Source organism: Pongo pygmaeus, chromosome 18 (genome assembly GCF_028885625.2).
Source record: "Pongo pygmaeus isolate AG05252 chromosome 18, NHGRI_mPonPyg2-v2.0_pri, whole genome shotgun sequence".
Classification (NCBI taxonomy): domain Eukaryota; kingdom Metazoa; phylum Chordata; class Mammalia; order Primates; family Hominidae; genus Pongo; species Pongo pygmaeus.
The window spans coordinates 27,863,936-27,888,968 of NC_072391.2; the positions used below are offsets into that span (position 1 = coordinate 27,863,936).

Below are 25,033 nucleotides of genomic sequence, written 5' to 3' on the forward strand. Positions count from 1 at the left end.
ACTGGTGTCTTCAAAGAGGGCTCCTTTACTGATAATTCCACAGCTTCCATGCCAAGCATACTTGCATGCGCCAGGGACTCTGCACATGTATCCAAGCAAGGCTTATGGCCTTTCAGGACCCTCCTCTCCCCTTGGCCTCCCTAGAGCCCTATACACACCACCACCACCACCACCATCACCATCATTTTCCCTCCAGAGTCCGACCACCTCAGAGTGAGTAAGATATTTACTTGTCTTAGAATCCAAATCCACTGTTCCCCCTCAAAGTCCCTGGACCCATCATAAAGTTTGGGGGTCATGATGAGCAATGCTCCTTTTAGTGCTTGGAACACAAAGCATTCATTCTCCTCCCTTAATGTCTAATTGCCTCAACTGATTTTTAGGAATTGAAAATTTGTAATCCTTAGAGATTTTTTCCCCCTCAGAGACTTAAAGTCTCTCATCCAATTCCCAAATCTGAGTGAGTTCACAGACTTAAGTCTCTGTGAAGGAATGGGAGGTCTGGTAACCCTGTGGAAGAACCCTGATGGAATACGGCCTGTGAAGATAATGAGCTTTTATCTTGCCTTTCGCCAAAAAGGTTTGTGGCCATTTACTCAAGGAAAATACAGGGGACTCATTTAGTTATGGATACTCTGCAGACACTGGCTCTGAGCAGCTACACCTCCTGAGGTCTCTGGGTCCCACTGTAGCACGCTGCATAGAGCAGAGGCTTATCAAGTCCATGTGACAGATACTTTATCTGGAATCGACCTCATGTTTAGGTGAACTGGCTCCAGGAACGCATCCTATAGTTCTTTCTACAGTTCCCGATGGTGTAGTGGAAAATAGAGCCTCAGCAAGTACTAAAATCTCTACCCTGCCTTTACAACCCATGGAGCTGGAGTTGTTATGGTAGGAAGAGCTAAGTGGAAGCCACTGGAACACTTCCTGTATGCCAAAATTTTCAATCAAAAGCAACGCTCAAGGATGACAGAAGATGCCACCTCCATATGTGCCACTTTTGGGAATAAGGATTATCTTGAGTTAAAGGCACTTGAGAAACAGCAGGTGCCACAGGGCACTCTCACTCCTCTTTTACTTCCTGAAAGCAGGAGTTGAACCCCCAAGTGAAAGATGCCCTCCCTGTCCTGGGAAGAAAGAAACGTACTTATCACAAGATGGGGAGGCAAGGCCGAGGGAATCTGTACAGACCTTGTTAAAATAATCCTTATCTTCCTTTGGTCCTCCCATATATTTTAGGTACTTTTCCACAACTGACTCTTTGTTCAATCCATAATACAGTTAGGTTTTGCTACTTCTTTGGGTCATTTCCTTTTTTTTTTTTTTTTGAGACGGAGTCTCGCTCTGTCACCCAGACTGGAGCACAGCGGCGTGATCTCAGCTCACTGCAAGCTCCGCCTCCTGGGTTCACGCCATTCTCCTGCCTCAGCCTCCCGAGTAGCTGGGACTACAGGCGCCTGCTAATACGCCTGGCTAATTTTTTTTTGTATTTTTAGTAGAGACAGGGTTTCACCATGTTAGCCAGGATGGTCTCAATCTCCTAACCTCGTGATCCACCCGCCTCGGCCTCCCAAAATGCTGGGATTACAGGCATGAGCCACGGTGCCTGGCCAGGTCTTCATTTCTTGTGGAGACTCCCGTGTATGCTTTTCTCTTGTTTATCTGTTTTGTGTTACTTTAATCCTCAGGCCTAGCCTGAGACCCTAAAAGAGTAAAGTTTTGTCTCTCCTGTTACTCTATCTTCGAAGAAACTTTTAAGACTTCTTCCACCATTAGGCTATGGGGGAGTGCCTCAGAAACACAGGCAGCACGTGTATACAAGGCTAATTCCCTCCTAGCACTGGAGATGACCATTACTGGGACAATGGCAGGGACAACCACCAGAGGACTGCTGCACACAGACAAGCTGTGGACCCACAAAAGACCCCTGCTACTTGTGGGGGACAGCAGTGAACTAGAATGAGACTGGAATTCTTTTCATTGGCTGCTAAGATCAGCTTTTATCAACTTCTTGGTACATTATATTTTCCCTTAATAGAATGATGCCCTTCAAATTATGGCAGAAACCAGTGGGAGCCATTTATTTTAGACATTTAGTTCACAAACAAGTTTTCAAGAAGACATCTAAGTGAACACTGATACAAAACAATGAATGGACATCCATTTGCACCGGGTCTTGGAATGCATTCAGAGGCAGAGGCTTCCAGTTTCACAAGTTACTCAGACACTCCTTTAGCCAGGGCTGCCCCAGCTCCCTCACAGCTGAGTCTTGTCTGTCACCGGGCGCCAGACCTCCTGACAGAGGCTTCCTTCACTTCAGCCTACCTGCCACTGGTTATCGAGGTGCTTGGGGGGCTGCCTGCTGTGGACCACGAGGGACTTGCCCTTTCTCCTTCCCGAACAAGCTCCTGGGCTGACTTTGCTGTCACAGCATCCCTTCCCTTTCCTGAAGCATGCGATGGATTTGGTATGGCCAGATGAGGCAGGCACAGGAGAGCTGGGCCGGCAGCCTGGTCTTCTAACCTCTTCCGCATCTATATCATGCTCCACAGCCTCATGAAACATTAGAGCCAGAGCAACTTAGCAATCAAGTTCAACTTCTCTTCAGATGAGGAGCCGAGGTCCAGAGAGGCTATGATGTGTCAAACAACACTCATTAAGTAGTGACAAGATTAAAACTTGCTTCTTTCAGCTTCTGGTCTCATGCTCATTCCACCAAGGCCAGGCTGCCCTGAGCCATTTATGTGTGAGGTTTCCCTCTTTAAAAAACTGTTTCTTTCCAGATGAATGAATTACGTTGAATGCACAATAACATCACTGGTAAGAACTGGAGGTATTTGTGGCAGTAACAAAGCAAGCCTAGGTGGGACATACGAGCCCAGTTTCCAAAATGCCTTCGATAAGATGATAGTGAAAAATTGTCAGTCTATGTTGCTTTTCAAAAACAGGATTTGACACAATTTACAAGGAAATAAGACGAAATTAAATAAATATAGCTTGGGGTAGTTGGTTGAGGTGGGCTGTAAGTTTTGTTGAACTTTCCAGCAGCCAGAACAAAGACAGAAAAAGCAGCTTAAGTTACAAAAATCACAGTGTTTGTAATACATATATACAGATCTACACACACATGTAGACGTGTGTGTGTGTATATATACTGCGCTTAGGATTAGAGCTTTCCTTGGTACTGAGATCTACATAAAAAAACCTATTTCTATGAATCTTCATAAAGGCAATGTTACGTGATCTAAAAGACACATTGGTCAGAACATGATTATTCATTTTGACTTACATGTACCAGGTGAAAACAAATAAAATACAGGGAGACAAGTAGTGTTGGTCTAAAATGGGGGGGAGACCTTCCATTTCTTCAGAACAAAGTTCATCAAATTAATGTAACACATGTCTAGACAGCCCATTTACAATTAGGAGTGGAGGTAGGGGAACCAAAATTCCACCTCAGCTTGCTCCCAGGCATATGAGAGTTAAACAGAATCAGTTTGTCCCACTAGAGATGGAATGGGTCTTGACCCTTTCCTGCCACTGGGGAAGGCTGAGAGATGAAGGTACAGAATATGATTCTGGGCAACTTAGCGAAACTCTTCTGCAGGTGAAGGTGAGGTTCTCATGACTGAGCTCCTGGCCTTCTGTAACTGCCATGGTGTAAGTGGCCCCACCTTTTGCTGTGATGCTTCCTCTATCAAACTGTCAGTTCCTTGAGTCCAGGCACCATGCCCCTTCCTTCCTGTATCCTTCACTGTGGCTAGAACATGGCCTTACATATAACAGTGCTTCATATTTATGAATAAGTCATCTACTTTCCTGAATCATGCTTCCATATAATATCAATCCTGTGTACATATTACTAAGTGGTGATTTCTATCAATGTGCATCTTCTCTAGAGCTGGAATTCCAGAACATCTACACAATATAAACACAAGCCCACTGGCACCACAAACATCTTACTATGCTACACACACTACCAACATGGAACTGTACTTAGCATTAGAAATCTATAACTTGGACAACACAGAAAAATCAACCTATTGAGATGTGAACAGTCTTAACATTCCCAACAAACGTAAATCAGAAACATTTATCAATGTTTACCTGAGTCACCTGCCTTCCAACAGGCCACACCCTATTCTGGCACCATAAATTAGATTTCTTTCTACAGCACCTACCCTCCTAGGTACTTTGCTGAACAAGTTTCAAAAGATTGAAACATACCCAAAGGAAAAATATCATTTCCAGATGGCTTCAAATAAAAGCTTTTGACAAAGAAAGGGAGAGATAAGGGCAAAATAATCACCTACAAACGGCCCTAACTCCGGTTCCCTTCCCATTAAACTTGTGACTTCTCCCTTGCCAAAGCAAAGCCACCCTGGGTCACCTACATACTAAGGGAATAAACACCACTGGCTCCATCCTGAAGCAACTGGCCATGGAAAATAAAATTTCTGGGTTTCATCTGTAACTTCAAAAGTGAATTAACCATCCCCCATCAGAACTTTTCCTTCAATGTTTATTGGGTTACTGCCGGGGGTTCTCAAAGAGATTTTTCAGACAAAACAGGTAAATGAGGAAAACAGAAACTGTGTTCTGGATTTCTGGATTGAAGTTTTTATAAATGTTCCCACTTTTCACCCAGTGAGCTCTAGAGTTGTGTTAAGTTACTTGGGGCACTACAGTTAGGTTTCTGAGGCGGTAAACAGGGATTAGAAGCCTCAGGAATAGAGACTGGGAGATTTAACAGCCAGACCTGAGCGCGCTGGTCTAAGCTGAGGTGGCTATCTGATCTACAGCAGGCCAAAGGAGTCCATCTGGTCTTAGAAATGTTTCAGGTGTCTATTACCTCTTCCCCATCCCCTTAAAGTTTTAGAAACACTATTATAATATTATACTGCAGTGTGGGGGTGGGAGGTACGAAATATGTCAACATGCCAGTCATGTTCTAGATAAGAGGCAGAGAAGTTAGAGGATAGAACTAGAACGCATCTGAAATCCTGCTTTGCTTTAGTGAGACACACCACGAGGCCTCCTTTTCCATCTGAGGAGGGCATGGTAGTTCCGAAGAGGCCGGCAGGAGCACCCAGAGCAACTGAGAGGTAAGTGCAGGGCTATGAGAAACAGTATAAGGACCCGGGATTACTTATAGGCCGGAGAAGCAGCAGCCAGGGGATTTAAGTCTTCAGGTACAGAAAAGGATGACGGGTGATCAATTGCTTCTCACCTCCATGGAGGGCAAGGCATTAGTAACAGGATTTCAGTGACAATACAGGGATTCTGCCCTAGCTATTTGGATCAACTTCTTGACAAAAAAAAAAAAAAGGTACACTGTAACAGACTTCTGAGAAAAGCTATTAAAATGTTTACTCTTCTTTTGTGGATCTCTTCAAAACCAAGATGGATTTGATGTAGTTCTGATCAGACTCCTCAAAGTTCTATCTAAATATGAAAATCTGTTATCAAGTTGCATCCAGGATCTCATGGACTAGGTAACAACAACAAAAAAACTTTTGGCATTTTTGATATCCTTGAAAACAACTCTCACCCACATGGAAGATCTTGAATGTCGCCGAACTTAGCAATCCGTTGCAGTGGCCTCAACGTACTGAAGGGCATTTCATTCTGAACTCGGACAATGTATCTCCTCCACATTCTTAAAGGAGAAGCTGAGACACACAGAAGAAGAGGAACAGACTGATGAAGTTAGAGGCAGAGGTGAGAACAGGATGAAAGTGTCTAGTTTATTTATATTCTCAAGTTTATCTTGGGAATTACACTTCATAGCTAAGAAAAGATCACTTCCAAGAATGAGATTAGGGTAAAATGGCTAAGGGGGGCATTTAGGAAGAGAAGATCATCATCAAAAAGTTTTCCTAAATTCATCAGTCTTTCCCTTATGTGGGTTCTCAGGGCAATACAGAGATGGAGGGTGTGGCAGAGGCTTTTCTCTCACATGAACTTCCCGATGTTTGGTAAGAACAGAACTCTTACTGAAACGTTTGCCACACTGGGCACATCCATAGGGCTTCTCTCCAGTGTGTATTCTCCGATGTTCTCGAAATCTCGTACAGTTATTGAAACTTTTTTCACAGTCCACACATTTGTAGGGATTCTCCCCAGTGTGAACTCTCCGGTGGGCGCTGAAATGAGAACTGTTGGTGAAACTTTTCCCACACTCTCCACACTGATAGGGCTTCTCACCGGTGTGTGTTCTCTGATGTATAATAAGACTAGAGCTCTGACTAAAGCATTTTCCACACTCTCCGCATCTGTAGGGTTTCTCTCCTGTGTGGATTCTCTGGTGGGCACCAAAATTTGAGGAGTCATTAAAGCTTTTTCCACAGTCAAGACATTTAAAAGGTTTTTCGCCTGTGTGGATTCTTTGGTGTCTGATCAGGCTCCTGCTTCTACCAAAGCACTTTCCACAGACACCACACTTATAAGGATTCTCCTTGTGGTGGGTCATCCGGCACATCAGACGAGTGCTCCTTCCAAAGCTTTCTCCATATTTGAGAAGTCTGTAGGGTCTCTTCCCCACAAAAGGCCTCTGATGCACAACGGCTTTCCCTAAATCTCTAGGCTGAGACATCGGCTTTCCCTGTCTAATTCCTTGAAGATTTTCCCATTGTCTTCCTGAGATGCATTCCCTTTTGCGATATTTGCTGGGGTCGGTACTCTGGGAAACAACTCTTTTAGACTTTTCTATTAATGCCCTATGCTGTTCCATGTCCTTATATACTATCTGTGTTGGATCCTCCTTGATGCTACTTCCAATTTCAAAATCTGAAAAAACAAAAGACAATACAAATTTCATACAAGTCTGATATTAACCATAAACAACCTGGCTTGCAAGGCTTGATCCGCTTGCTCTCCATACGCTTCTCTAACCTCAGATCCTGTGACTCTTCCCTGATTCATTCTGCTGTTATTTCTTTCCATTCATAAACAGGCCAATAACAGGCAGTACAGAGTAGGCCTTCAGAAATGTTTCCTGCATTATAATCCAAGCCATCATTCCCCATCCATATCCCGATTAACATGGGGGCAACCTGGCTTATCTCCCTGAAGTTCCACTCTAATTTCATGCTATTTTCATAATTTCACCTCTATACTAAAGCACACTACACCACACTGATCTTTAGATTAGATTCTGACTAAGTCCAAGTTCCTCGAGGGACTTGAGGAACTAAATTCCTCTACATATCTAATCATATCCCACCCAAGGGTACCTGTTTCTTCTCAAATGTTCTTCTCACTTTTTTTTTCAGGCTGTCCCATACACCACACTAAATGAAAACTTAATTCTCACTGTTCCCCAAATTGGAACTATTTTCTCACTCTTTTCATCTACATCCCACATTCACTACATCTTGGGTCCAGATTTTCTGTGAAGTTTTCTGGACAGAGAGCATGACATGGTGAACAGAGACAAGTTTTGGACTTACATGGCTCTGGGTCTGGTCCCATCTTGGTCAGTTATTAACTGTGTGATTTTTGTATTAACTTATGGAAAATTCAAACACAGAAAAGTCCAGAGAACAGTATGTATAATGAACTCCCACAAACCACTTACCTACATTTAACTATGACCTATTCATGGCCAATCTCATTTCATTTCCACTCCCACACACTCCCTGCTCCCTCCATCCAGACTACTTTGAAGCTAATTCCAGACATCATGTTATTTCATCCATAAACATTTCACAAGCTGTGCAACTTAGGCCCAATTCAGGTTAATTCTTGTTCTTAAGCATCTGCTCTCCTGCCTTGTTTCTATTGCCAGTTTCAACATTACTTTCCTTCAACACATTCAGTGAAAACCACAGATAACTCTCAATCCCAAGTGTGGAGGCTGTGGCATGGGATGGGGAGAGGAGGGCAGCCATTAATCAGTCTAGTCACTTAAGTAAAAAGCCCTAACAATTCCATCTTTCACTTATTAGTACTTTTTTTTTGTCACCCAGGCTGGAGTGCAGTGGCATGATCATAGCTCACTGCAGCCTTGACCTCCCAGGCTCAAGTGATCCTCCCACCTCAACCCCAGAAGTTGCTGGGATTACAGGTGCACACCACCACTCCCAGCGAATTTTTAATTTTTTGTAGAGATGGGGTCTATGTTGCCCAGGCTGGTCTCAAACTCCTGTGCTCAAGCGATCCTCCCACCTTGGCCTCCCAAAGTGTTAGGATTACAGGTGTGGGCCACCACACCTGGCCTGTCAGTACTTCTTTTGAAGTTTTCTGATTGAGTCCAACATTGTTCTGGGATTTGGAGGAAGTCACAGTCTAGCAGTTGGCTCAGAGAAAGCTTGATAATTTGATGATAGGTCTGGAGCTCACTTTAAAAACAAGATTCACAAGGACTTTGTTTCCAGTTATCAAAGCCAGGGTTCTACAGGACTTAATTCAAGCCTTCATACTATAATTTCCCATATATATACTAAGCTAGAGTCACTTGCTTCAATAAACTAGTCCTGAATTACCCCGCATATTCAACTGATTGCCGGGGGCTTAATCTAGTGTTATGGGAAGACGGAGCTCCTGTCCTTCAGCTCACCATGTCTGGGAGATCTTACATATAAAGTGTTCAGTGCCATAAGACAGAGACAGACAAAGTATGGGAGGTGAGAGAGAATTTGGACATGGAGATATGTAGAGCAAAGGACATTCAAGGTGGAGGGAACATCACAAGCTAAAGTTTGGATGTGAAAGGGCTCGAGGTGTGTATAGGAAATAGCCAGTAGTTCCGCTCTGAATAAGCACAGAGTTGAGGAAGGAAAATGCTAACATGTAGACTAGAAGAGTAAGATGAGCTTAGATCAAAAATGGCTGTGAAACCTTAATAAAAGTGTGGGTGGGGAAAACTGGTTTGGAGGCTTTTACAACAGTCTAGGCAAGAGAGAGAGTGAAGACTGAACTAGACAGTAGCTAATGGTAACTGAAGAGGGGACAGATAGACGTGATAGTCTGGACGAGGGCGGGAGCCCACAGGGAAGAGCCATGGTGTGGCAAGGAAGATGGTGATGTTAGTTTTGAACATCTTAAGCCTGAGTTACTAGTGACAGGCCCATGAGGGCATAAGTCAGTGGGAAACATGCAGGTGGAGCTCAGGACCAGAATAAAGTCTTTTATTTATTCTAAATAAAAAAATAAAGTCTTTTATTTAGTCTCTATCTTTTTTGTCTTGCACACCACATGTAACCATAAGATATTCTTCTTTTGTGCTTACTGAAACACTTCCTTCATCCAAGTTTTTTCTCATGTGTAATTCCAAGTTTTTCTTCCCCACAGTACGTCCAGGAGATACAAAACACTGTCTGACCCATACCAACAAAAACCAAGACTGAGAACCCAAGGACTGAGTCACTCTAACATGAGTTCCTCCTTTGAATAGAAGCACCATGAGAACAGGAACTTTGTTTTTTTTCAGATGGAGTCTCACTCTATCACCTAGGCTGGAGTGCAATGGGACGATCTCGGCTCACTGCAACCTGCGCCTCCCAGGTTTCAAGTGATTCTTCTGCCTCAGCCTCCTGAGTAGCTGGGATTACAGGTGCCCGCCACCACACCCAGATAATTTTTGTATTTTCAGTAGAGACAGGGTTTCGCCATGTTGGCCAGGCTGGTCTCAAACTCCTGACCCCAGGTGATCCACCCGCCTCAACCTCCCAAACTGCTAGGGTTACAGGTGTGAGCCACCATGCCTGGCCAGGAACTGTTTTATTCACTGCTATATCACCTGTTCTTCAAGTAGCACAGGCACTCAAATATTTGTTGAATGAAGGAATATTCATGAGCTATGTGCAAGATCTACCAATTTTTCAGTAAATCACACTTATTCCTCTTTTGGACTAAAACTCCTTGGTTTTACACCTTACCATTTGGGCTCTGCAGTAGACCTGGAGGTCCCTGGAATTCTGGCTCTTGCACAATTTCCTCCTCGCTCATTCTCTCACTGCAAGAGTCTTCTATTACTGCCTCCTGTGAGGTCTCTTCAGGTTCCCAGCCTGTAGGTTCCTGGGGTTCAACCTCAATACCCCCTCTTTCTTGCCTTGAAGGTGATGGGACTTCCTCTGGGGTGCTGGGGTAAGGAGCAGGTGCCCGAGAGTTAATCAGGGCATCCATCTCCTTGTAGAACGCGCAGGACTCTAGCACGTGGCCATTTTTCACCTTGCGGTAACTCTTCTGAAGGCTTTTGAACTTGGTTCGGCACTGTTCTGGTGTCCGGAGGAAGCCGCACTCTCGAAGTTGTTCAGCTACAGCCCCATACAATTTGCTCTTCCGATGACAGGCTTGAAGCGCTTCATAAAACCGAGTCTCACGGAGGATATCAAGAAAAGTCTTGGTTTCTTCATAGCCCCAGTGCACACCTGCCATTCGGGGATAAAGTTCACAATGTAACAAAGAAAAGGAGTCTGTAGCCTCCATACTATATACATTAAGAAATGTAGAGGTAAAAAAAAAATCCCATTCACAGTGGCAACAAGAACTACATATGCCTAGGAATAAGCTTTGCAAGAAATGAGAAGGTCTATATAAAAATGTGTAATAACATAAAACTAGAAAAAATGACAAGACACTGTTTATGAATAGGAAGACTCAAGTTGTACAGATATCATTTCTCATATGAATCTATAGTCAAAATCCCATTCAGATTTTTAAAATTGAAATCGGTAAACTAATCTCAAAGCTCATTTGGAAGAATAAAAATGCAGTCCCCCAAATCTGCCATTGCTATGGTGATTAAATGATATAGTTCTCTAGAAGTCTCTTTCCAAAGTGGTTAAGAATAATGACTAGAATTTCCAATAGGAACTTCTCCCCTCAAATTTCCTACCACTTCTGTAACCAGTCTTCCTTGAGGAGCAGAACTATGTTCAGAGTAGTTTTTGGATGTCATTGAATCCTCTACTTTGAGATGAAATGATCTGCAAGACAAGACTATGTTCTGCATTTATAGCAGAATAAAACTTTTCAGGGCATATCTAAATATAATTTGTAAAACATGCTTTTTGTATGTTTTGTAATCTATTGTAGGAAAAATCTCTATCCTCTATCTTACTAGGTGGTCTCTTCCAGGCCTATGACTGGATTCCCATATTTGAGACCACCCCAAGAGTCCCAGCCTCATGTTGATGGATTTTCAGACTGGTGAGACCTGTCTAGGCATAATGAATCTTCCCATCTTAGCAGATGTTTATTTTTTATTTTTTGAGACAGAATCTCAGTCTGTTGCCCAGGCTGGACTGCAGTGGCACAATCATGGCTCACTGAAGCCTTGAACTCCTGGGCTCAAGTGATCCTCTCGCTTCAGCCTCCTGAGTAGCTGGGACTACAGGAGTGTGCCACCACGCCTGTCTAATTGTTTTATTTTTTGTAGAGACGGAGTCTCGCTGTGTTGCCCAGCTGCTCTCAAACTCCTGGCCTCAAGGGATCCTCCCAGCTCAGTCTCCTGAAGTGCTAGAATTACAGGTATGAACCACCGCATCCAGCCAGATATTTCTTTTGAATGGGTTTAGTCATGAATACATTCCCTAGCCTGATTTAGTTTTCCATTCTATGCAAGAATTTATAGGCTGGGTGCGGTGGCTCATGCCTGTAATCCCAGCACTTTGGGAGGCCGAGGTGGGTGGATCATTTGAGGTTGGGAGTTTGAGACCAGCCTGACCAACATGGTGAAATCCCGTCTCTACTAAAAATATAAAAATTAGCCAGGCGTGGTGGTGGGTGCCTGTAATCCCAGCTACTTAGGAGGCTGAGGCAGGAGAACCGCTTGAACTCACCCAGGAGGAGGAGGTTGCAGTGAGCCAAGATTGCGCCACTGCACTCCAGCCTGGGTGACAGAGTGAGACACCATCTCGGAAAAAAAAAAAAAAAAAAGAATTTATCTCTAGCTGGAGTAAAGAAACATTACTAATAACAGTGATACCAGGCAATGCTGTATTATATTTCAGCATTTTCACAGTGCCTTCATTATCCTATTTAACACTAACAACAACCCTATGAGGTATTCTTAGTCATATTTTACAGATGAGAAAACTGAAGCTCAAAGTAGTTACATGATGTGTCTGCTGTCACACAGTTATTAATTGGCAATTTAATTCTGCATGTCTCAGTCATGAAATATTTAACACCAGCTCTCTTTTGCATGGTGTATCTGTCTGCCTTTTTAATTTTAATGTCTCTGTATTAAAGGTGGATCTCTTATAAGCAATTAATGTCTGATAATCTTAGTCCTTTAAGTTTGTAATTAATTATATATTTGGATTTATATCTTATTTTTTTCCATCTGACTCATCTAGTTTGTATTCTTTTTTCTCTCCTTTGTCTTTAGATTACACAAAAAAGGTTTATTTCATTTTTAATGAAAACCTGTTGAAACTGTTACCTAATTTTGTACTGGTTATTTTAGATAATGTAATAATGCATGCTTGACTTATAATCCAATACAATTGATTGCTTTATGCCAATTATCAGATAATACTAGATCCTTAGAACCCTTTAACTCCATCTGTCTTCCTTCCACAAGGACGCAAACACTCAAAATCCATGCTGTGCTCTAAAGTGAAAACGACTCCTCCACGGCCTCTTGGAGCTGTTACTCCGACTGCAATGGGGGCAGCAGCAAGCACCTGAGAGTACTTTAGTGATGTGGCCACACCACAGTGAAAGTGGTGAGGTGTGTGTGACAGCACCCCCTGGGTTTGGTCACTTCTGGTCCTTTTTCCACAAGATCACATATCTGTTTTCTTACCAGAGAAACAAAGCACAATTCTTACCACTGAGGTTCTGAAACAAGACAGGCGCACCATGGATTTCAGACTTGCGGATAAATTCGACGCCTATTTCATCACCATCAGAATCTTCTGCAGCTTCCTCCTCCTCCACCAAGCTGATGCGTTCCTTAGCACTGACGGCAATTCTCTTCAGTCTGGGGACAGGTATCATCTCCTTTGGTTTATCAGTGGACGGAGCATGGGCTGCAGGGTTCAACAAAGCATCCATGTCCTCAAAGAAGGCGCAGGGTTCTAGCATGTGGCCATTTCTCACCTTTCGATAGCTTTTCTGGAGACTTTTGAACTTGGTTCGACACTGTTCTGGGGTTCTAAGAAAGCCACATTCTCGCAACCATTCAGCCACAGCACCATACACCTGGCTATTTCGGGGACAGGCTTGAAGTGTTTCATAAAAGCGAGACTCTTTGAGAATTGCCAGGAAAGTCTTTGTTTCCTCATAGCTCCAATGCACACCTGCTATCTTTTCGTCTTCTAAACCCCACTGCTGCTGCTCTCTCCATGTTTTTCCTGCACTCCTTGCAGGGACCTGAATAGCACGAACTGACTTTTCCTTGACGTAGTTGCTTCGTAGGATACTTCTCTTGTTAGAGGAATGCAGACCTAGAGTCCATGGCTCCTTTCTCTGTTCCAACCGGGTTATCTTGTTAGATGTAGACACTGCACTTCCTACAGTAAAAGAAACATATTTCATGGTAGACATAGAAGTCATTACTGCATGCTTCAATCTTCTGCTGTCACATGCTCTCCTGGGCCACTTGTTCACACACAAACCTTCCTCAACTGTGACACTGCACATTTATTTTTACATGACTTCCTTGGTACAAACACCTACTAACTTACACGATCATTTTACTTCTCATATATGTACCATTTCTTTTCCTAGCTAGTTCTTACAGGAAAACCTTTAAGGGTAAGAATATATATTTTTAACCTTTGATTACCTCTCAGTAGCCAGTGTTGTGTTAGGTTCAGGGTATGCTCCTACTCAGTATTTGTTACTTGTAAAAAAAAGTGTATCTTTTCCCCACATTCCCTTCCATGCCCACCCCAATATACATACATATATAGGCACTGGGACTATAAGAGATGAGAAGCCAAGAATTTTTTGTTAAACTATATTACAAAGCTATAGTAATCAAAACAGTATGGTACTGGTATGAAAACAGACACAAAGACCAGTGGAACAGAATAGAGAGCCTAGAAAGAAGTCCACGCATGTATGGCTAAATAATCTTTGACAGAGTGCCAAGAACACATCACTGGGAAAAGGTCATCTTTTCAACAAATGGTGCTGGGAAAACTGGATATCCAGATGCAAAAGAATGAAACTGGACCCCTGTCTTACACGACTCACAAAAATGAACTCAAAATGGATTAAGCCTTATAAATGTAAGACCTGAAACCATAAATCTCCTAGAAGAAAACACAGGGGACAAAGCTCCTTGACACTGGTCTTGGCAACAATTTTTTTGGATATGACATCAAAGCACAGGCAATGAAAGCAAAAATAAATGAGTGGGACTACATCAAACTACAAAGCTTCTATACAGCAAAAAAAAAAAAAAATCTAATCCAAAACAACAACAACAACAAAAACAGTCAACCAAGTGGTGAAAAAAATCTATGGAATAGAAAAAAAGATTTGCAAACCACTCATCTGCTAAGGGGTCAATATCTAAAATATACAAGGAACTCTTACAATTCAATAGCAAAATAACAACAACAAACCAAACAAATAATCTCATTAAAAAATAAGCCAAGGATGTGAACAGACATATTCCCAAAGAAGACATACAAATGGCAGATAGGTACATGAAAAGGTGCTCAACATCGCTAATCATCACGGAAATGCAAATCAAAGCCACAATGAGATATCACTTCATACCTTTCAGAATGGCTATCATCAAGGAGACAAACATAAGAAGTGTTGGTGAGAAGAAAATGAAACCTCTGAACACAGTTGGCGGAGCTGTGAACTGGGAAGAGTCATTATGGAAAACAGTACAGAGGTTCCATAGAGAACTAAAAATAGAATTACCATATGATCCAGCAAACCTGCTACTGGGTATATATGCAAAAATATTAAAATCAGTAGGCCAAAGAGGCACTACCATGTTCACTGCAGCATTATTCACATATAGCTAAGATACGGAAGCAACCAGGAGGCTGAATGGATAAAGAAAATGTGGTCTATATACACAAAGGAATATTATTCCACCTTAAAAAAGAAGAAAATTCTGCCTTTTGCAATAACATGGACGAACATGGAGAACATTATGTTAACTAAGGTAAGCCAGGCACAGAAAAGACATATATCACATGACCTCACTCTTTTGGGGGAATTTAAAAAAGTCCAACTCATAGAAGTAGAGAGTAGAAGATGGTTACCAGAAGCTGGGGGAGGAGGAGGGAGGACGGGGAAAGTGGAGATTTGATCAAAGGGTACAAAATTTCAGTTAGATGGGAGGAATAAACTTTAATCTATTATATAAATTTAGTAATCTATTATATAGTGACTATAATGTGTAGTAATGCTTTGTTTATTTCAAAATTGCTAAAAGAGTAGATTTTCCTTTATTTTTGAGACAGAGTGAGCCCAGACTGGAATGCAGTGGCGCGATCTCGACTTGCCTCTGCCTCCTGGGTTCAACCGATTCTCCTGCCTCAGACTTCCAAGTAGCTGGGATTACAGGCACCCACCACCATACCCGGCTAATTTTTGTATTTTTAGTAGAGATGGTGTTTCGCCACATTGGCTAGGCTGGTCTCAAACTCCTGACCTCAGGTGATCCGCCTGCCTTGGCCTCCAAAAATGCTGAGATGACAGGCATGAGCCACTGTGACTGGCCTAAAAGAGTAGATTTTAGATATCTTCACCATGGGAAAATAAGTATGTGAGGTGATGAATTTTTTTTTTTTTGAGACAAATTCTCACTCTGTCGCTCAGGCTGGAGTGCAGTGGCATCATCTCAGCTCACTGCAACCTCCGCCTCCTGGGTTCAAGCAATTCTCCTGCCTCAGCCTCCCGAGTAGCTGAGACTACAGGTGCATGCTGCCACGCCCAGCTAATTTTTGTATTTTTAGTAGAGACGGAGTTTCACTATGTTGGCTAGGCTTGTCTTGAACTCCTGACCTTGTGATCCGCCCACCTCAGCCTCCCAAAGTTCTGGGATTACAGGCATGAGCCATCACGCCCTGCCAAGGTGATGGATTTGTTAATTAGCTTGATTTAATCACTCCCCAACGAAAATATGTATCAAAACATCACACTGTAACCCATAAATAAACATAATTATTATCTGTCAATTAAAAAAAGACAAATGATAACAAGGTTGTGGAGAAAAGGGAATGGTCATGCACTATTGGTGGGAATGTAAACAGGTACAGCCATTATGGAAAACATTAGGGAGGCGCCTCAAAAAATCAGAAATACAATATGATCCAGCAATCCCACTTATGGTACATATCCCAAGGAAACAAAATAAGCATCTTGAAGAGATAGCTGTATTCCCGTGCTCACTGAAGCATTATTCACAATAGTCCAGACATGGAAACAACCCAAGTATCTGCTGACAAATGAATGAATATTGAAAATGTGAAAATACAGGAAAAAAAATATAATGGAGTACTAGTCATAAAAAAGAAAGAGCCTGGGCGCAGTGGCTAACATCTGTAATCCCAGCACTTTGGGAGGCCAAGGTAGGAGGATCACAAGGTCAGGAGTTCGAGACCAACCTGGCCAATATGGTGAAACCTCGTCTCTACTAAAAATACAAAAATTAGCCGGGCATGGTGGCACGCACCTGTAGTTCCAGCTACTCGGGAGGCTGAGGCAGGAGAATCGCTTGAACCCGGGAGGCAGAGGTTGCAGTGAGCTGAGATCGTGCCACTGCACTCCAGCCTGGGTGAGAGCAAAATTCTTCTTCTTCAAAAAAGAAGGAAATCCTGCCATTTGTGACAACACTTGGAGGGCATTGTGCTAAGTGAAATAAACCAGACAGAGGAAGACAAATATGATCTCACTTACATGTGGAATCTAAAATGCTAAACTTAGAGAAAGCGAGAAGAGAACGGTGGTTGCCAGGGGCTTGGGTAAGGGGAGATGATGGTCAAAGGGTATAAGCTTTCAGTTATAAGATTAATAAATTCTAATGTATACAGCATGATGGTTACAGTTAATAATATTATAGTGTATACTTGAAATTTACTGAGAGTGTAGATCTTAAGTGTTCTCAACACACACATACATAACTATGTAAGGTGATGGATATGTTAACTCAAATGTGGTAATTATTTTACAATGTATATGTACATAAAATCATCAAGTTGCAATATGACATTCTTAAATATACACAATTTTATTTGCATATATATACATATACATATTTTTTGAGATGGAGTTTCGCTCTTGTTGCCCATGCTGGAGTGCAATGGTGTGATCTCGGCTCACTACAATCTCCACCTCCTGGGTTCAAGCTATTCTCCTGCCTCAGCCTCCCAAGTAGCTGGGATTACAGGCATGTTCCACCATGTCCAGCTAATTTTGTATTTTTAGTAGAGATGGGGTTTCACCATGTTGGTCATGCTGGTGTTGAACTCCTGACCTCACGTGATCTGTCTTTGACTTCCCAAAGTGCTGGGATTACAGGCATGAACCACTGTGCCTGGCTTTATTTGCATATATTTAATAAATAAATATTAAATTTATTTGTACCCCAATAAAGCCGAAAAAAATTTTGTAGAAGAACCTAATTTTCAAACAAAAACTTACAGGAACCTACAAATACATATATCAAAGAAATAAAATTGAGTTGTTTTGCTTAAGGAGGTTGAGGGTGGGTGGGCAAAAAAAAGCCTTATATCTTATTATAGCTTTGTGGTCCTAAGACATGTCAAAGATGTCTTTCTCTTCAAAAGAGACTGAAATCTACTTTTCTATTACATGAAGGGGAAAAATAATCTGTGACTTCACATTTGAAAATTATTGGTACAGATATATTTTCATAAGTATTTATTGAAAACAAAATATTTCATTAATAAAATATTTCATTAATTAAAAAAAAACTCCTGAAGACATTTTGGTGAGGTTAATAGGAAAGAGCTGTTAAGAACAGAAGGCAAATTGAGAATTTGCCAGCTTACAAAAGAGATGAACATGTCGTAATTTGAATCCTAGCTACATTGCTTACTTTACTTTGACCAGGGGAAGTTTCTTAAGCTCTCTAAGCCTCAGTTTCCTAAGGAATAATACCATTTACTGTACTACACCATTTTATATAATACAAATATGATAGTCATATGTAACTCCTCTCCAATGTTTTAATCACTAAATTATTATTATTTTTTTTTACTGGAAGGAGGAGTGGGTGAGGGAAGAGAACCTGGCTAAGTGATTACACTAGACAATCCTTAGAGATCCTTTAAGTGTTAACATTTCTATCTGCCTATCTTCTAATCAGTAGAAATGAATACATTAGAAAGCTCCAAGTCTTATATTTGGAAAGGGAAGGAATCCTTACCCAGGGAGACCACGTTCCCAACATTCTCCTTCCTGAAATCCCGGTAGAGGTCCCTGTGGGCAGGAATCTGATGCACACTCTTTTTGTAGGAAAAGCCTCTGGCCACGTGGACATCTTTCACTGGTTCCTGTAATGACACTAACACCAATGACTACCAAGATAACTGCACAGGTCTTCAAAGGATGAACAATCATGGATGAGGCAGAGGAAGGACCCTAAAGAAGAACTGAAATCAAGGAACAAGTGGATAGTTTGTGCCAAATGAAGCAGAAGAGAAAGAATCATAAGATGACAAGATAAGCAAGATGATCCAGCAAGGAGTCTCATTACTCAGAAGACTGGGTCCCATCTTTTCAGGAAAAGGAATAAAGGGGAAATATACTTATACACTTGTGAGGAGTGTAAGTATATTTAAAGTAAGTAAAGTAAGTATATTTAAAGTAAGTATAAGTAAAGGAATAAGGGGGAAATATACACTTGTGAGGACTGTAAGTATATTCAAAGTAAGTAAAGTAAGTATATTTAAAGTAAGTATAGGTAAAGGAATAAGGGGGAAATATACTCTTGTGGGGAGTATATTTAAGTTAAGTAAAGTAAGTATATTTAAAGTAAGTATAAGTAAAGGAATAAGGCAGAAATATACTCTTGTGAGGAGTATATTTAAGGTAAGTAAAGTAAGTATATTTAAAGTTAAGTATAAGTAAACGAATAAGGGGGAAATATACTTTTATACTCTTGTGGGGAGTATAAGTATATTTCAAGTAAGTATAAGTAAAGGAGTAAGGGGGAAATATACTTTTATACTCTTGTGGAGAGTACAAAAATTTGTGAGGACAGTGAAGGCACAGAAAGCATTGTGCCTCAACACCCTAGTAAGCAAGGCCAGAGAAGATAATTACGGCAGGGCATGGTGGCTCACACCTGTAATCCCAGCACTTTGGGAGGCCGAGGTGGGCGGGTCACTTGAAGTCAGGAGTTTGAGACCAGCCTGGGCAACATGGTGAAACCCTGTCTACTAAAAATACTAAAACTTAGCCAGGTGTGGTGGCATGCACCTGTGGTCCCAGCTACTCAGGAGGCTGAGGCAGGAGAATCGCTTGAACCCAGGAGGCAGAGCTGGTTGCAGTGAGCTGAGATTGTGCCACTGTACTCCAGCGTGGGTGACAGAGTGTGACTCCACCTCAAAGAAAAAAAAGACAATTACAACGTACCTGGGACCAAGCAGGAAGCCGTGTGGTTGTCACTTCCTGATCTAGGGTATTCCATTCATCAGCAAGGGCAGGAACCCAGGGAGAAGGCCGAGCTGTAAGAATAGAAAGAAACGATTAGTGATCTGGGCTTTGACCCTTTAATTCATGCTGTCTCTCTTTTTAAGAGATGAGTACGTATTGAAACACCAACAAATATAAATTCACCATTTTCTCTGTGAGTTCAGAACAATCCCCAAAAACACAGTACCCTAAAGCTGGGATCACAACCTCAAATGCTTTCCGGGGGTAAGCAAGTAAATACAAGATGAAGGGGGCCAGGTAAGGACTGTGGGAACTGGAGAGCACACATCTGATTCAAAGGGCACTGCCAATGCCAATGCTCAGGTCCCGCTCATCTCTCAGTGTGAGACTATGGCTATGGTACCTTCCCTCCTTCCCTACCCCCTTTCCCTTCCCCCGCCTTCCTTTTCCCTTCCCCTCCCTTCCCTTCTCTTTCTCCCTTCCTCTCTCTCTCTCTCTATCATGGACATTTGCAATGCATTCCATCATAATATAAATTTGAGGAGGCATAAAAAAGTATAGTAGTACTGAATCTTGCCTCTCAGTGAAGGGTTGGCTAAGTCAGTCAGACAGTCAGTCAGACAGACTTAAAAATAATTGTGCCATTCTGGGGGAAAGGAAACTAACATTTATTGAGCACTATTATGCACTGGCTCCTTCACGCTGCCTCATTTAATCTGCACTAATAGCCTTGCTATTTCCCTTTTAAGGATGAGAGGACTGGGTGCGGTGGCTCATGCCTGTAATCCCAGCACTTTGGGAGGCCAAGGCGGGCAGATCACCTAACGTGAGGAGTTCAAGACCAGCCTGGCCAACATGGTGAAACCCCATCTCTACTAAAAATACAAAAATTAGCCAGGTGTGATGGCACACGCCTGTAATCCCAGCTACTCGGGAGACTGAGGCACGAGAATCGATTGAACCTGGGAGGCGGAGGTTGCTGTGAGCTGAGATTGTGCCGCTGCACTCTAACCTGGAACAAGACTCCACCAAAAAGAAAAAATAAAACAAAATAAAGATGAGAAAATGGAAAGTTTGAGAAGTTAAGTATCCTGACCAAGGCCACATAGATAAAAAAAATGGCAGAGCTAGGTTTTGAATCTAGGTCTGTTTGCCTCTAAAGCCTCAGCTCTTAGCCTCTGTGCATTCATGCTTCTTTTCATATTATTTGCCCAAGATCACAGACACAGGGTGGCAGAGATAAGTTATAAACAGAAGACTTCTGATGGCAGGTTCAGCGATGTTTCCATTCCTCTCTTTAAGACTGAGATGAAGCCACACTTCAGGAGATGGAGAGATCACTGTGGAATGGGAAGGACAGGGTACTCATTTCCTAGTATTTGACCTGATTCATTAATGTGCAGGGTAGCTATGAATGTCAGTGGTCCTTTCCCTGTGAAATCTTAACTGTTTATCTCTCTTCTATGCCACTTCTGTGATGGCCTGTGAGTCAAACTTTGAACACAAATGCCTTGTTCCCTCTCAAACAGCTTTTTGACTTCTTTATAGTCAGCCAAGAGCACATACACATGGTAGGACTGAAAAACACATGGTGATTGTAGAATGCAGATCTTATTTTATTTATTTTTTTTGTAGAGAAAATGTGTTTGTCTCGCTATCTTGCCCAGGCTGGTCTTGAACTCCTGGCTTCAAGACATCCGCCTGCCTCAGCCTCCCACAGTGTTGGGATTATGACGTGAGTCACTGTGTCCAGCCGTGGAGAGTTTAACACCACAGGATCTCATAGCTGGCCCAGGCAATTTAAGTTTCCCCAGTTTGGATCTTTTTTTTTTTTTTTTGAGACAGGGTCTCACTCTGTCACCTAGGCTGGAATACAGTGGTGTGATCATGGCTCACTGCAGCCTCAACCTCCTGGGCTCAAGCAATCCTCCTGACTCAGCCTCCTGAGTAGCTGAGACCACAGGTGCATGCCATCACACCTAGCTAATTTTTTTTTTTTTTTTTTTGCGATTTTGTAGAGACTGGGTTTTCCCATGTTGCCCAGACTCAGTTTCCATCTTTACGATACCTTTTTACTTATATTGCACATGTTCCTAATTCTTGAAGTGAATGAAACCTTTCTCCTATTCTGAATATATATCTAGGAGGCCCTCTACTGAGCATTCACAGCGTTGGGGTACTGTGGAAATCTGCCCCAGCCTCTGCACTGGGCATGCTCCCAGTCTTCCCTCTTACCATTCTTGGGTAAGGGCCGATGTTCTCGCTTTCGGTTCAGCTGTTCCTGGTGTCCTGAGTGGAGGCTTCCAGCTTCCTCCCGAGACTCCACCCTGGGTTGGGTCTCCACCTGCTCTGGCTGGAAGTCTGCCATCTCCCACGCTGCTCCAAGTGGGGCAGGCTTCTCCAGGTGCACGGGACTGCTGACCTGAGAAATGAAGTCAATACCATAAGAGGGAGTAAAACAGGCCCATATCAGGGCAAAATTCTCCCACGAAAGACATCAAAGAAGGACAGAGACATGAGAAGGAATGAAAATTCCACTCCATTCCCAATGAAGTCTCCGAGAGCGCTGGGCTGAGAGTACTGTCCAGCAGTCTGGGTGTAAGGTAACAGAACAGTATTCTTTTTTTCTGAGACAGAGTTTCGCTCTTGTTGCCCAGGCTGGAGTGCAATGGCACGATCTTGGCTCACTGCAACCTCCACCTCCCAGGTTCAAGCGATTCTCCTGTCTCAGCCTCCCGAGTAGCTGGGATTACAGGCATGCACCAACACGACCGGCTAATTTTATATTTTTTTAGTAGAGATGGGGTTTCACTATGTCGGTCAGGCTGGTCTCGAATTCCTGACCTCAGGTGATCAACACGCCTCGGCCTCCCAAAGTGCTGGGATTACAGATGTGAGCCCCCGCGCCTGGCCAGAGTAATCTTTATTACTAAACAGAGGGGAAATCTGTCAGGAGTTAAAGAACCTCCTTGTTGTTAGAATAGATATTATTTGACTCTTTATATCTGTTAAGTTCGCAAAGAAGTTACCAGGACATGAATATATTCACTAGTGAAATGAAAACTTACAAAATTAATATCCATATCTATCTGTCTATCCCTGACCAACACAGCAACCTGCCGATAGATCTCTACACAATGGAAGTCCGATGCAAGGTGAAACTGCAAATCTTGCAAATGCTGCAGTATTTCACGAGGTTCATGAAAGGGAGGTTGAAGAGCAACTAGAAGAGCATGCAAGCCACTGAGGAATGAAGATGTGGCAGTTAGACCGGAGGAGAGTGACAGAAATGACGGCATAAGAGCACTTCAGAAGACACTGAGTGCAACAGTAAAACGCTTGGAGACGGCTCTGGGATAACGGATGAAGTCTTTTTTTTTTTTTTTTTTAAAGGGGGAACAGAATAGCCTTTTTTGATCAAAATGCGTAAGTGAACCTCTGTGACGCAAAACCATATTGTTCTCTTATATTGTTTTGTTGCAAACATTATGCCAAAGATGACGATAAATGCTTAGGTGAATAAGTCTGGTTTCCATTGCAAGATAATATTTCAACCAAAGCTTTTATTTTTGTATTTCATGTGAAATTCTGATCCCCTTTTAAGTGGATTCACTTAAAGTGAAAAGACCTCCTTATAGAGTCTTTTATTAGTACCATTTATCTTTCTCTGAAGAGCACTTCTTTCTGCAATACATCCCTGCCCACATGGCTTTCCCATTCCCTTTTTTCTAAGTACAAAAATTTGGAAAATCCTCTCTCACCTGCTGTCTTAGTCTTCCAGTCTCTTTCTCCAAATGCACTACCAGGGCCACCGCTTCCTCTCCACTTTGCGGACACTGCTTCTGTGCCCAAGCCTGAATCTTCTCGGGTAAAATGGTGAGAAACTGCTCAATCACCAGCAGCTCAAGTATTTGCTCCTTGGAACGCATTTCTGGCTTCAGCCACCGGCAGCAAAGTTCCCAGAGTTTACTGAAAGCTTCATGGGGTCCGGTCACATCCTCATAACAGAATTGCCTGAAGCATTTGCGGAAGGTCTCAGAGCTATCCAATCCTTCCAGAATGGGCTCTGATGCCCACTCGGGATCCTTTTCCACCTTCATTATTAGGCATCCCTCAACCTCCAGGGGCGCGTCGATCTGAGAGTCGAGGGCTACAGCCATGCTGCAGCCCAGGGGTCAACTTCACGTCTAGCTCAAGGTGGGGAACCAAAGAAGACTCCAAGCGCTCCCTGCTTAATGTTCCTGGGAGTGTGATAAGGTAGGGAGGTAAAAACGGCCAGGTCGGCAGGAACAGGGTATTCCAGGCTGATTAATCAAATCGATGCCAGGCCCTTGAAAAGGTGAACGTATACCCTAAGATGCAAAAGCCCGGCCTCTTCCCCAAACAAGATGTGACCGCGCAGTGTGGTTTTCCAGGGTGCATCCCTCTTAGTGCAAAGTCGGAAACCGGGAGGCTGGACGACTGGGAGAAAAATGAAGCAGGTTGAGGAAAGGCTGGGCGGAGGCGGACAGCCGGGCCGGGAGGGGGTGTGTCCGCTACTCCGGGGTCGGGCTCCGAGAGGCGAGGCCCCGAGTGGGTGGGGCCGGATGTGCAGGCCCCGCCCGGCGCCACGTTCCGGGCTCGGGTCACGGCAGCACGTCCAGGCCGCTGCGGGCCGGCGGATTCTGAGAGCGGCGCCGGGCTCTTTCGGGTCCACGATGGCCCCGACCGTCCTCAGGAAACCTGTGCCCGCTGAGGAAAGGCCGCAAAAACCGTTCCGCCCGGAGGGGAGAAGAGCTGCGGGCTGAAGCCAGGCCTCTCAGGGGGCAGCGGCCGGCTCCTCGCGTTCGGCCTCGTCCACTCGGCCCGCGGAGAGCGCGGGGGGCGCTGGGAGTCGCAGTCACGCATGCGCCGCCCGCCACCGAGCGCCGCGGGGCCCGCGCGAGGCGTCCTCGCGGGCGAGGGGCTGGGGGAGGGGGGGCCGTGTGGTGGACTCTCGCGAGAGCGCGCGGCGCGGTGACTCGTCGCTGAGGGACTTTAGAACTGTAGAGGGGCGCAGAGGGTCCTCCCCAGGGCGGAGGGACACAGAGGGATTGTAAGGCACCGGCCGTCGCGAGTCCCGCTTCAGGCGGAGAATCCAAGCGGCGGCGGGGCTTCCCTGAGGCGGAGGAGTCGGCACCGGGGCCTGACTGCCGGGGAAGGAGAGCACGGGAGCGGGGACTCGTGTCTGGCGGAGGGATCTGTTTCGTGTTCCTGGTCCAGGGCCGCGGTCGGGGCTAGAGCGGGTATCCCGACCCTGCGGGACTTTATTCCCCTGGCGGAGGTGCACGGCGCGGCGTGACCCTTTCTGGCGGAAGTATCTGTGCGTGGCCCCAGGCCCTTCCCGGCGCGGTCTCATCTGGGGCCACTTGTTGGCCCTGATGTTGGGGAGGTTCATGTGGTCGATCCTGATGTGAAAGGGGTCACAGGGGTCTCGGGGCCAGGGTTCAGCCAGCCAGGC

The 25,033-nt window shown here is 43.8% G+C and overlaps 1 protein-coding gene across 1 annotated transcript; it reads right to left on the reverse strand.

The window, feature by feature from the left end:
* Window positions 1–2,057: 2,057 nt before the first annotated feature.
* On the reverse strand, window positions 2,058–25,033 carry ZKSCAN2 (zinc finger with KRAB and SCAN domains 2). The gene is made up of 7 exons (XM_054454243.2): window positions 23,316–25,033; window positions 21,790–21,976; window positions 19,534–19,625; window positions 18,323–18,449; window positions 12,786–13,469; window positions 9,885–10,376; window positions 2,058–6,792 (listed from the first exon to the last, which is right to left on the reverse strand). Exons 1-7 carry the CDS (start codon window positions 23,712–23,714, stop codon window positions 5,870–5,872), a joined length of 2,904 nt encoding a protein of 967 aa, XP_054310218.2. The 5' UTR covers window positions 23,715–25,033; the 3' UTR covers window positions 2,058–5,869.

Bases quoted from the DNA above. Each gene is read 5' to 3' on its own strand.
- ZKSCAN2 (XM_054454243.2), bottom strand. From the start codon at position 23,714: ATGGCTGTAGCCCTCGACTCTCAGATCGACGCGCCCCTGGAGGTTGAG. The intron at 19,626-21,789 runs GTAAGAGGGAAG...CTATTCTTACAG, and splicing joins TCGGCCCTTACCCAAGAATG to CTCGGCCTTCTCCCTGGGTT. The intron at 13,470-18,322 runs GTAAGGATTCCT...CTTTTACTGTAG, and splicing joins TGGGAACGTGGTCTCCCTGG to GAAGTGCAGTGTCTACATCT.